At 40.7% G+C, this 13,521-nt stretch overlaps 1 protein-coding gene across 2 annotated transcripts; it reads right to left on the bottom strand.

Moving 5' to 3' along the window:
• Positions 1-4,729: 4,729 nt before the first annotated feature.
• LOC132240271 (beta-defensin 115-like) lies at positions 4,730-12,356 on the bottom strand. Of its 2 annotated transcripts, none has more exons than XM_059707564.1 (2): positions 6,596-6,689; positions 4,730-5,028 (listed from the first exon to the last, which is right to left on the bottom strand). In XM_059707564.1, the coding sequence occupies exons 1-2, from the start codon at positions 6,687-6,689 to the stop codon at positions 4,874-4,876; spliced, it is 249 nt and encodes an 82-aa protein (XP_059563547.1). In that variant the 3' UTR covers positions 4,730-4,873. The 2 variants fall into 2 exon arrangements, 1 of the variants encoding a protein (XP_059563547.1); XR_009454235.1 differs by lacking the exon at positions 6,596-6,689 and adding an exon at positions 12,282-12,356 and having other exon boundaries at positions 4,954-5,028.
• Positions 12,357-13,521: the final 1,165 nt, after the last annotated feature.

The raw sequence follows: 13,521 nt of genomic DNA, 5'->3' as shown, positions 1-13,521 counted from the left end.
TATATCTATTCAGGCAAATGGGAACTTGCCCAAGCCTGTAGTCATAAACTCTCAGAAAAATGCCTCTATCTAATAACAACAACAATTGTAACAACAAAACCTAATGTTTAGTTACCTCTTAATAAGTGCCAGACATTATTCTAAGAACTTACATATATGAACTCATTTAATAATCACAATAACTGAAAGAAGTAGTCTTTTCTTATTATTGCCATTGTACAGATGAGAGCAACAAAGGGACAGAGAGTTGAAGTCACTTGTCCAAAGACTAAGATCTAGCAAATAACAGAGCTTGGGTTTGAATCTAGATGATTTTGGTTCCATCTCCTGTGCATAGAGTCTAACCATAGCCATATTTTTTCCAGGAAGCATGAAAAGATTATACCCCAGAATTAAGCCAGTGAAATTTGCAATTACATGTGAGAATAACAAAGGAATGTGCAGAAAGAAATGCAAACAATCAGAAGTTGAATTACATTACTGTGCTGAAAACAACCAACTGTGCTGTGTGGATTCATCTTCAACCATTATTTCTCCTGTAATTGAGGAATTTAAATTCTTAACATATACCACTTCCAGTCAACCTTCGTACTGAAGATTCTCAACCTTTTCCCCTTATGGAAATCTTCCTGTCAAATATTTTCACTATAAAATTGCATCCAGCCTCCTGTATCTGTCTTTTATTCTATAAAGATTCATGATTGGAGGAGGGAAGTTGGGTGGGAGCCACTAGATTTAGTAAAAGGCTCTAGTCAAGAAAGCAAATAAAATGCTGAGATAGTCCAGTAGACATAGATAATACAGAGGAAGGGAAATTATATTTTACCTTGCTTATCACAGAGTGTGAAAAAGACATGGGTAGGCACTTCACAAAATTGGATACTTAAATGGCCACTAAACAAAGAAAAACCAATTAAAACCTCAGTGAGATGTGACTCGGCGTATGCTGAAATGGCTAAGCACATGCCAATTCCCTGCGGTGGAGAGGGTGTGGAGGAACTGGCACCCTCATCTGCTAGTAGGTATATAAATGAAAAATTGAACATCTGCTTCACCATACTCACTTTAATCATATACATAATAAAAGCATATATACATATATCAAATCATCACGTCTATAAAATCATCATTCCTTAAATAATACAAATTTTATTTGTAAAAAGAAAAACAAAGTAAATAAAAAAGGTCTTTCTGGGTGGAAAAAGGAATGAATATGCATGGCTTAGGGCAAGAAATTTTTATTTTTATATTTAGATGTTGATTACAGAGAATCATAAATCTGGTTTGCAAAAAGAATCTTCCCCACAAAAGGGAAGCTTATTTAAAAAGGGGGAGAGAGCCCAGCTGTGGTGGCTCAGCAGTTGAACATCAACCTACGAATCAGGAGGTCACGGTCCTATTCTGGGCGGGGCACATGCCAGGGTTGCAGCTCAATCACTGGTGGGGGACATGCAGGAGGCAGCCAATTGATGATTCTCATCATTGATGTTTCTATGTCTCTCTCCTTCTCCCTTCCTCTCTGAAATATTTTACCAGGGGGTGGGGAGGCAGAGAAACAGATTAATTCCCAAGAACACAAGTTGCCCGTGAGGTCCATGGCGGGAACTGAAAGGGAGACTACCAAGGTGGGCAGGAGATTATCATAAAGGGAGTTTAGAAATGATTCCTTTAATCATTGTACAGCTTTTGAAGAGTTTAAAAGGAAACATTTAAATGTTAGATGGGTTTTAGATATAATCTCCTGGCAACTGTATAGAAAGATTAAAGTGAGTCAGAGTCATAATGGGAGACAAAGAGACCCAGAGGATGCAAGTGTTAGAGTATGTGCACATTAATTTTCTAGGACTGCCATAACAAAAGTACAACAGACTCACTGGTTTAAACAACACATTTATTTTCTCACAATTCTATAGGCTAAAAGTCCAAGATCGGGTATTGACAGAGTTGGTGTCTTTGGAGGCCTCTCTCTTTGATTTGTAGATGGCCATCTTCTCTCTGTCTTCATGCGGTTTCCCTTCTGTATGTATTTGTGTCCTCTCCTTCTAGGGATGCCAGTCTATTGGATCAGGGCCCACCCTAATGATTCATTTTTAGCATAATTACCTCTTTGAATCCAAATGCAGTTACATTCTTAGGTGCTGGTGATTAGACTTCAACATATGAATTTTGAGGGGACAGTTCAGCCAATAATTATTGGTAAGGAAAGATGGCTGAATTAGAATATACAATAGTAGAGGCAGAGATGGAGAACAGGTGCTATGGAGGCAGTCTTGGAAAGTCATTGTGGCTGGCATGATGGGGGTCAGTGAGGAACAAAAAGGTATCTAAGGTGTATTTTAGAATTATGATTTGAGTACTTAGATTGAGGCCACTTTCCTGTTTCTCAGTCTCTCTCATATACCACGTCTTTACTTTCTGAGGTGGCATCTTTTAAAGTCTCAGGTAGAGAGTAGATTTTCACCATAATTTCAAGAATGAAGAAGGTGTTGAGGTTTGAAAGATATATGGAGTTTATAATCTAGTCCAACATTCCCATTTGGAGGGTGGGCAAACTGAGGCCTAGAGTAGTAAGATGATTTTAGTCATATCCTATTAGTCCATCTGGATTTCCCCTGCACCCTTTTCACTTCTTTAGGACTAAAGACCTGGGGTCATGTTTTCCAAACTCTCTAAGACTCCTGGGTCCCTTTGTGGGCATAATTTCTCAAGCCAAAAATATATAAAAACTCTTGGTACAAGAACAGGTAGCTTCTAAGGATTTTCTGCAGCCATTGGTGTGGTCCCGGTTGAAGTTGAACTATTCATTGGAATCACAGTGTCTAGGTAATCTGAGACCTAGACTCTGACCCATTCTCCGGCCATCCCAAGGATATCCTCTTAGGTTTAAGATATAAATATTACTTCACGGTATTGCAGGGGGTAAATGAGAGAGTTGATGTAAACGTACTTTGAGAAATAGGCTGAAAAATAAGGAGCTGCAGTTATTGTGATGATTTTTGCACATTGTCTTTTGACTGTGTTCAATTGTAGACCTGACTGGCACTGGCCTCAGAACTAAGACTGTCGGCTAAGTGGGTACAACTTCCTCTTCAACTGGAACGCAGGATCATTTATATTTGTGCTTGGATATACCAGCTAGTGCTGGGTTTGTTACTTATTTTAACCACAGGGAGGCTCACAAAGCTTTCCCTTTCACCACACCTTCCACATTAAGGAAGTGGGCTCTGGGTAGGAAGAGTAAAGGGAAGCTTTTTTTTTTTTCTCTTCCTTCCTTTCCTTCTTTCTTTTTAGTATCTGAATTTTTTTAATTTAAATTCTTTATTGTTTAAAGTATTACATATGTCTCTCCCCACCCCCTCATTCACCTCTCCCCGGCCGCTCCCACTCAAGGGAAGCTATTCTTACTGCAACAATCATTTCTCACTTTGAGGAACCTTGATGTCTCATTCAGTCATCATGGGTTCAAAGTTTTGCCACGGAACCAGATATCTGTGCCTTTTGGGGCAGGGCATTTAAACTCTCTGAGACTTAGTTTCCTCTCCTGCAAAAGGGACATAATACACTATACAGGCACATCTCATTTTATTGTGCTTTGCTTTAATTGTGCCTCACAGATATTGTTATTTTATTTTTTTATGAACTGAAGGTTTGTGGCAACCACCAGCAAAACAATTATGACTTGCTGAGGTTCAGATGATGGTTGGCATTTTTTAGTAATAAAGTATTCTTTTAATTACAAGTATGTACATGGATTTTTAGACGTAATGCTATTTATAATTAATAGACTGTAATACAGTATAAATATAACTTTTATATGCACTGGGAAACAAAGAACTTCGTCTCGCTACTGCACTATTCGGCTTGTGTAGGTGGTCGGGAACTGAAACTGCCGTACCTCTGAGGTAACAACGTCATGGAGCAGTTGTTGAACAAAATGAAGTTACCTGTGTTAAGTGTTTAGAACAAGGTTTTGCACACAGTGAGTTCTCAGTAAATGCTGAGGGGGGTTGTTTTGTTTTGTTTTTACTACTTCCCCCTCCCATTTGGTTGGGGCAGAAATGGTTGCCTCCTGGTCAGAGGGCATGCCAATCTTTGGACAGCAAAGTGTGATTAGGAGATTAAGGTAAGGGATACATTTTAAGAGTGAGAGCATGAGGCAGAGCCTTGGGCTACACCTTGAGCTAAACGGGCAAAAGAAGATCTCTAGATCACACTGGCCTATCTCAACAAGCCAGGATGAGACATCAGATTAAAATGTGTGGCCAAGGTGGAGTTTGCATTAAGTGTGGAAAACATCCACATTCAGGGACCTAATAGCACCTAGTCAGAGGCTTAGGAATTCAGGGTCCAGATCCTATAAAATTATCTCACCATGAGAACCAATATATTAGGCATATCCTAGGACAGTGATGGTGAACCTTTTGAGCTCGGCGTGTCAGCATTTTGAAAAACCCTAACTTAACTCTGGTGCCATGTCACATATAGAAATTTTTTTGATATTTGCAACCATAGTAAAACAAAGACTTATATTTTTGGTATTTATTTTATATATTTAAATGCCATTTAACAAAGAAAAATCAACCAAAAAAATGAGTTCGCGTGTCACCTCTGACACGCGTGTCATAGGTTCCCCATCACTGTCCTAGGACAACCTAGAGATGTTAGGCTACAGAGGACCAGAGAGACAAGATATAATAGCTGAAATGAGCATATTTTCTTTAATGGACCATGTGAGTACCCAGCATTATCTAAAATCTAAGAACCAGGCAAGTGCCTACATAGTCATTTCACTGACTCATTATAAGGTCTGTTAAAATTCTTTTGTCACAAATCTTAAATAGAGAGTTAGTTGCGCTCGCCATAGTCTTACATGTCATTTCTTGTTTCTTGGGAAGTCTGATGATTTCTGCTTTTTTACAGGGAGGCAGCAAAATCTGTTCCCCACACATTTTTCTTTTGTCTTCTCATTTTCTTTGCAAGCTATCCTGCATTGGCCAACTGAATAATGGCACTCTTGGAACCATCCATCTATCAAAATAAACAGAAATTAACAAACAAATACATGAAAAAGAGTAAAGACTATTCTACTAAAGATGTTGGTAATTGTAATAATGGTGCATGTAGAATGCCTACTGCTGGTCTTAACATTTACTAGATAAGATTGGTTATCTCTCTTCCTCCAGTTGGACTTTATTTCTATACTTATGTTTCCATGTCCATAATTTTTTCACAGTCTCATCAACTCTGGTTCCTCCTAATCCCCCAATCCAGGGAGTGGGCCTGCACCTTCAATTATCTGTTTTCCCCCTCCCTTCATTATTCACTCAACAGTGACTTATCGGCACTTACCATGTGCCAGGCACTGTTCAAGTGCCCCGATGATGCCTAGAGAGGGACTTTGAACACTAAATTATCAATTCATATTGCTGGCCTGCAGGCTAATGTTCTGGATGGTGTAACACTGCCCTTCTGTGATTTATTGTTTCTGACTCAGCCCTACCTGGGTCATAAAACATAAAAGGCTGGCCCACATCCCCAGCACACTGAGTTCAGTTGAGATACCATAGTATTTTGGCTTAAATGACAGATTCCCTCTACTTCTTCTTCTCCAGACACCCCTCCTGGTAGAGAATTTCCAATTCTTGCTTTCTCACCAGGATGTTCAGACTAGAAAAATCAGAGTCAAGATGACTCTGATTCCATGAATCAATGTGCAGATTCATTCTCCAAAGTGTCGTTTGCATTTGCAACTCCTTCATTTACTCAAGTTGCCCTCACCAGAGTTTAAGGGAGTCTGAAATCAAATCAGGATTAGTTCAGAATTACCTTCCTTTGCTTTTAGAACAACTGAGTGATTGGCAAAGACTTTCAGTTTGAAAAGCTGATCCAAGAGAAGAGGCAACTTCCAACAGCAATGACCCAAAGGAAAACCATGGAATTAAAAATCACAAACTTTAGAATCACCGGGAAGCCTAAGTGGAAACATTTCTATTAGAAACTTATTCACCACTTGGCCATGAAACCTGTTGTATTGTTAGAGAGTTCTGGCCATGTTTAATTTGGAATCCAGAATCTTCTGCCCTAACTCCAGCACCACCTTAAACTGTAGATATCCAACACCAACCTACATCTTTTTCACTATATGTTCTCAGACAAGAGCAAGATGCCTCCTCTGATTGCTTCAAAGGAGCATTCAAAGCCAAACAGCCATGGAGAGGTGAAGTAATGGGACTGGTTACTGCAAGAGGTGATATCAACTGGAAGTGAAATTGAAGTGAAAGGTGCCTGGAATGAGATTCTATGAACATCTGGGCCAAGGATATTAAGAACATGGGGTTGCTTCTGCAGAGAGAAGGGACTTCATACAAGACACCCTGGCTTCTGCTGATATCCACCAGGTTCCCTAATAGGAAGCATCATCATGGTCAGTGACAGACTGCCCTTATTGACAGAGCATATTCATTGTAAGGCTTTTCACCAAATCTCAGTCATCCCTGCGGGCTATCCTAACTCCTACACATGTTCAGTTTTCCAATGATTCTATGAGTAGGACCCCATTCTTACTCCCTTTCCCCCCTCTCCATAGTTTAGTTACCTGGGGAAGCCTGAGCCAGAACCACAAGGACAGCTAACGCCAGGAACAAGAGTTTAATGTATCTTGAGAGGGGTGAGGAATGATCCTGCAGCATACTGAACGTCTCAGGGAAGGTAGATCTTCACTCTGTATTTTATTGGCTTGGGTAGGGCTGAGTCATGGACAATAAATCAGAGCACACTGTTTCACCACCCAGAACATCAGCCTGCAGGTCAGCAGTATAAACGGATCATCTAGTGTTTAGAGTCCTTCTCTAGACATCATCTGAGACAGTGAAAGGCATTAGCTGAGTATGTTCAAGTCCTACACAAGTTGTGGCGATGTGGAGAGAATGGACCCACATTCCAAGGAGCCTTTATTGCTCCTCTTTTTGGATCATTAACCTCCTTCCTTATGTTCTCATACCCTCACTCCTTCCTTCCTTTTGTCAAAATGCTTATTGATGAATTGGAACTAAGTATTTACTTAGTTCATCTTCCCTATCGGACTAACACCATTGAGGGCAACTTTTAATAGACAGTGAGACCCCCTGACAGTAGGGACCCCTGAACGCTGGGATTTCTGTACATCCAGAGTGTGTATTTAACAACTGTTGAAACCAGTGAATGGACGAATGCATGTATAGTATTCACTCATATCTTGGTAGATCTTAGAATTGGCATGTCTCAGTTGACAAGATGCAGGCCCAGAGAGTAGAAAAATCTTGACTAGCGTCACATTGTGAGTAAGAAAGAAACAAACTGAGAGCCCTCATAATCCAAGTCCTAGTTCAGCTATTTCCAACTGTGCATTTTCCTCCTTATTTCCTACTCCAACTCTTTAATGTTAGCTGCTTCTGGGCCTTTCTTGGACTCCAGCCTCAAAGAATCGAGCAAAAACATTTCAGGTGGGTTCTCCAACAAAGAGGGTGTGGAAGGGAGCACTGCCTGGGCTCCAGCAGGAAGTTTCTGAGTCCTCTAAATTTTCTCTTTTTTTTCTTTTGGAAATTAAGTTACATTCTTTTTTTTATTTTGTTTTATTGCTTAAAGTATTACAAAGAGTATTAGATATGTCTCCTTTTTTTGCCCCCCCGCCTTTGACCTTCCCCTGGCCTCCCTTACCCCCAGTGTCTTGTGTCCATCGGTTATGCTTATATGCATGCATACAAGTCCTTTGGTTGACCTCTTATCCACCCCCCCACCCAACCCTCCCCGGCCTTCCCGCTGTAGTTTGACAGTCTGTTCGATGTTGCTCTGCCTCTGTATCTATTTTTGTTCATCAGTTTATAATGGTCTTTATTATCCATAAATGAGATCATGTGGTATTTTTCTTTCATTGACTGGCTTATTTCACTTAGCATAATGCTCTCCAGTTCCATCCATGCTGTTGCAAATGGTAAGAGTTCCTTCTTTTTTACAGCAGCATAGTATTCCATTGTGTAGATGTACCACAGTTTTCTAATCCATTCATCTGCTGATGGGCACTTAGGCTGTTTCCAGACCTTAGCTATGATGAATTGTGCTGCTATGAACATAGGGGTGCATATATCCTTTTGATTGGTGTTTCTGTTTTCTTGGGATATATTTTCTGGGCCTGTGGTCTGTCTTAATTATTTTACTCCTTTTGATGGGTCCAGTACTCTTCTATTCTACTCTCTTCTTCCTACATTCAGCAAGTATTAGGGACAGCATGATGAGATTCAGAAAATCTGTTTTGCCCTTGATATCCTGGTAGTACCTTCTTCAGAAAAACAGTGAGCATGAATCCAGGCACTGAACTCTCACATACATGACCCCTAGGATCCTCGCAGGCTCCCTATAGGCAGATGTGATTTGCTCAAGGTGACACAGTGCTTACAAATGAGGTCTGGGTTCTGACCCAGTTTGCCTGTCCTCAGAGCACATGTTCTTTCTATCATCTCAGAGGACTCTGCCTGAGTAATGATGGAAAGGGAGGCCTGTTTAACCTGAAAAGTAGTAATGGGCTGAAGAGAGTTATAGTTGCTGTCTTCTGAAAGACATACTCTATGCAGGCCTAGAGGGTAGAATTAAAAGTCGTCGGTGGAGCCTGGCCAGTGTGGCTCAGTGGTTGAGAGTTGACCTATGAACTAGGAGGTTGCCAGTTCAATTCCCGGTCAGGGCACATGCCAGGGTTGTGGGCTTGATCCCCAGTAGGGGGCGTGCAGGAGGCAGCCGATCAATGATTCTCTCTTATCATTAATGTTTCTATCTCTCTCTCCCTCTCCCTTCCTCTCTGAAATATATATATATAAATTTTTTTAGGTCTTAGGTGGAAATTGCAGGAGGGCAGTTTTAAACTAATTGGAAAGAACTCTGATGACTGGAACCATCTGGAAATGGTTGGACTGTCTGGGAGAAGTGGTGGTTCCTGTGTCCAAAGGCTACAAACTGAGTCTGCATGACCACTTCTCTCAGGTTCTTCAGGACTGCTTAACTGGCTGAATATAGATCTATATGTCAGGCACAGTTGTAGGCATTGGGTCTAAGAGGAGGAGAACCCATTCTGGTTAATGAGACAACAAACATATAATGCCACATGGTTACAAGTGCCATAAAGGAAAATAAAAGTAGGGTAAGGAATAGAGAATAATATGGTGTGTGTGTGTGTGTGTGTGTGTGTGTGTGTGTGTGTGTGTGTGTGTGTGTGTTTTGAACAGCTTACTAAAAAACAAAAAAAGACTCTCTGAGGAAGTGATGTTGAGTAGTAATCTGAATGTACTGAGGCAGATAGCCACATGCATATCTAGAATCTTCTAGGCAGAGAGAGCAGGAAGAGCAAAGGCTCTGAGGGAGGTTAACCCCTCACCAGGAACGTATGAGAGAGTCTCCTCATCAACATTTGAATTGTCATGGTTTTTAACTCTAGCTGTTCTAATATCTATGTAGTAGTATCTCATCCTGGTCTTCACCTGCATTTCTCTAATTGCTAGTGATGTTGAACATCTTTACATGTACGTATTTGCCATTTATATATCCTCTTTGGTGAAATGTCTGTTCATCTGCCCATTTTCTAAGTAAATTATTTTTGAACTGTTGAATTTTGAGAGTTCTTTATATATTCTATATTTTAGTTCTTTGTTATATATGTCTGAGTTTGCAAATAATATCTCTCAGTCTGTTTGTTCGTTTAATCCTTTAAAAAAAATTTTACCTCTTTTTTGTTCTTTCTTTTGTGGTGAAAGTACTTAAGGTCTATTCCTTTACCAAATTTGTAGTATACAGTACAACATTGTTAATTATAGTTACATTGTTGTTAAATGGATCTTCAGAACTTTTTCATCTTGCATAACTCAAACTTTATATCCCTTGACCAACTCCTCATGTCCTCCTCCATAGAGCAGGCCCCTGGTCACCACTGTGTACTTTCCACTTCTGTGAGTTTGATTACTGAGATTCCACATATAAATGAGCTCATGCAGTATTTTTCTTTTTTCATCTGGCTTATTTCCCTTAGCATAATTAATGTCTTACAGGTTCATACATGTTGTCATAAGTGGCAGGATTTTCTTTTTTTAAAATGCTGATTAATATCCTCCTGTGTGTATATGGAACATGTTCTTTATCTGTTCATCTGTCAACAGACATTTAGGTTGTTTCCATACATTGGCTATCATGATAAATACTGCAATGAACACAGAAGTGCAAATAACTCTTCAGGATAATGATTTCATTTCATGCAGATATATATCCAGAAGTGAGATTGCTGGATCATACATGGCAGTTCTCTTTTTAATTTATTGGAATAATTGCATGAACATGTTTTCAAATTTTTATTGAGCCTTTACTGTGTGCAAGGCACTGGTCTAGCAGCTTGGGACACAGCCATGAGAAAGATTAAGGGATCAGGACTATATGTACATTATGGCAGTTATGATTGGCCATAAATAAATAAATAACTCAGTAATTCAGAAGGAGAGCAAAAAAATATGCAAAATAATTTCCAAGAGTTTAAGTGATAGGAAGAAAATAATACAACTTATGGTAAGGAGTGGTCTCATGGCCAAGGATTATTTCTAAGGATATCACATTTGAGGCAAAGATAAGGAAAAAGAATAATTAACCAACTTTACAAGGTAGACTGGTGGTCTGGGGAGGTTTTTATGGTGAAAGAATGCCTCTGTGAAGAATTGACCTGTGACCCATGTGATGAGGTGTCAGCTACACAAAGAAATGGAGACGAGCAATTTAGGCTGAGGTACATTTGGAAGGTAACTTGTCCCAGTTTGCTGATGGCTGTCTTGAGTTGGGTCCTCTCATTTCCAGGATCTGGAAAGATCCTCAGTCCCAGGCACACTTGGATGGTTTGTCTACCTAACGGGAGGTCTGAGATCCATTGAAATATGAGGTCTACTGAAAGATCAGCATCCCGATAGCTAATGTCCAAACGACAGCCATGGTTACTGGCAGCTTGATCTACACAAAAATAAAAAGAATTTTGATTTTGAAACATTTAAGCATCTGAGACTCTGGTTCTTGGAAGCACGTCAGCCTTAGCCCAACAGGTTAATAGTTAATCAACTTTACAATTATTACCTTCTCTGTGATATCAGAGAGCAAACCTGCTGACCCATTAATTGTCATATAAACAGCACTCGCATGTACATAGGCACACAAACATAGATACCCTACACCTAATTAGTATTCACAGACAAAATGAAGATCTGGAGAGGCATGCTATGAGATCACCAGAGCTGGTAGTGGACTTTTGAAAGGAAAGGACATTGGAAAGATAAGTAGACCTTGTGATATAGCTTTTCATTTTATATGTTGTGCTCCCAAGGTAAGTCCCACTGTCATCTCTATCTAGTTAAATCGGTGTTTGTGCTGAATTAGATAGTTTCTAACTCTAGCTGGGTGAGTTCCTAGTTGAAGCCTTAAACAAAATTTGATCTCATGATTCAGACAGGAATTTAAGTCAGAGCTCATAATAAAAGGTGGAAGAATTGGGAAGGGAAGACTGGTCTGGAACTTTTTATGTGCCTTCATAGATCCTTTCATATATGATAGTGGTAGGTCATGCATCATTAAAATCAAAATCTTCATCTCGACCAAAAAGGGAGCTCCACACTGTGGCCTTCATTTGGGGTGAGGGGACAAGGGAAAATTCATAGACACACAAATGTTCACTTGAGGCCAAATATTAGACCATATATTTTAATACATGTGAAAAAGACCAAGAATTTAAGCCCAGTAAAGAGAATACCTGTTATATACTTCTCTTTCCACATTTCTAATTGTAAGGTAACTTGCGTGGCTCTTGTCTTGGCAGTAGCATTATGTCGGTCTCCATGTCATCCAATCCCCAACAGAACTGTCCCCGGTGAAATAAGATAAGTAGAAGTGGCTTCCTGGATATTATTCCTAATAGTTATCTCTAGTGTCCCATACCCAGGAGGAAATGTTAGTTAGTTGCACCACCATTTATCTTAGCAGTAGTAGGTGCAGTAGTAGTAGTAGGTGCCAGAGCCGGTGTAGATGTCTTCCTGGAAGTTCTGGTCACCCTTACTGAGCTCCCTTCACCTGGGTTAAATGTGACCGCATCATCGGGCCGAGTTCCAGGGGAAGCAGGAAAGACATCCCCAGTAACATTGGTGGGAAAATCCGTAGGGAGTAGTGGCTTTCCAGTGTATTCCTCGAAGTTTATGGGAATGCAACAATTTTGCTTGTTCATACAAAGAATTTTGTACCTTTCAGTATCTAAACATCGTCTTCTGCAGTGTCCTACATTATTCTTCCAGCATTGCTTGACTCCCCAGCCAGCTGCAAGGAGTAAATAAGTAGGTCAAGTTTTTAGCTCAACAACATGATAAAGTGTTGCCATTAAAAATATGCCACTAAGGAACCAAGGAAATTGGGGGAGGAGAGACAGGAAGGAGAAGGAGGAAGAAGAGACAGAGAGGGTAGGCATTATAGGAGCTGGTATTTAAAATAAGAAGGCAAGAAGGATAAAAGGAGCCAGCAAGGTACATTGGAGGCAAAGATTATTTCAGGAAAGGACCAGCAAATGTTCAGTCCCTGTGTTGAGAAACTGCATAGTGTCTTTAAGGTATTTGGAGAAGGCTGATCAGTCTGAAGTATCCTATATAATAAACGCCTAATATGCTAAGTGTCCAGTTGTCCGGTGACCGGTTGACTATTCAACCAATCAAAGTGTAATATGCTAATGATATGCTAAGACCGCCCAACTGCTCACTATGACATGCACTGACCACTAGGGGTCAGATAGTTGACTGGTCAACCAGTTGCTATGACGTGCACTGACCACCAGGGGGCAGATGCTCTGACTGGTAGGTTAGCTTGCTGCTGGGGTCTGGCCAATCAGGGCTGGGCGAGAGGGGCCAGACCCACCCTGGAGCCCTCCTGCGGTCCCTCCCCAGCTGACCAACCTCCCGTGTCCCTCCCTGGCCGGCCCCAATCGGCCCTGATCAGGACTAAGGGAGATGGGCCGGACATGCCCTGGAACCCTCCCACAGTCCCTCATTGCCCCCAATCGTGTATTGGTGGGGTCCCTTGGCCTGGCCTGCACCCTCTCACAATCCAGGACCCCTCAGAAAATGTCAGAGAGCCAGTTTCGGCCCGATCCCACAGCCACTTGAGGGACCCCACCCGTGCACGAATTCGTGCACTGGGCCTCTAGTAACGTATAAAGAGCAAAGGATCCCAAGATGAAATGAGCTTGAAGTAGTAATGCCTTCTCCTCAGTCACTTTAGGCCACTATTAAGCATTTTTGTTTATTTCAAAACATAATGTGAGCTAATTTACTTTATGATTTAGACAATTAGTTGGGATTTCATGTGAAAATTATATTAGAGAAAGGGAAGAACAGAATTCGGGACATATATGATAGAGGCTTTGGCCGGGTAAGACATAATGGGGCTATGAGAGTAGTGGAAAGAAGACAAATTTAAGACTTTGGTTGTTTGGAT

The sequence above is a fragment of the Myotis daubentonii genome, chromosome 8, assembly GCF_963259705.1.
Source record: "Myotis daubentonii chromosome 8, mMyoDau2.1, whole genome shotgun sequence".
Classification (NCBI taxonomy): domain Eukaryota; kingdom Metazoa; phylum Chordata; class Mammalia; order Chiroptera; family Vespertilionidae; genus Myotis; species Myotis daubentonii.
This window is presented reverse-complemented; position numbering and strand designations above follow the sequence as displayed.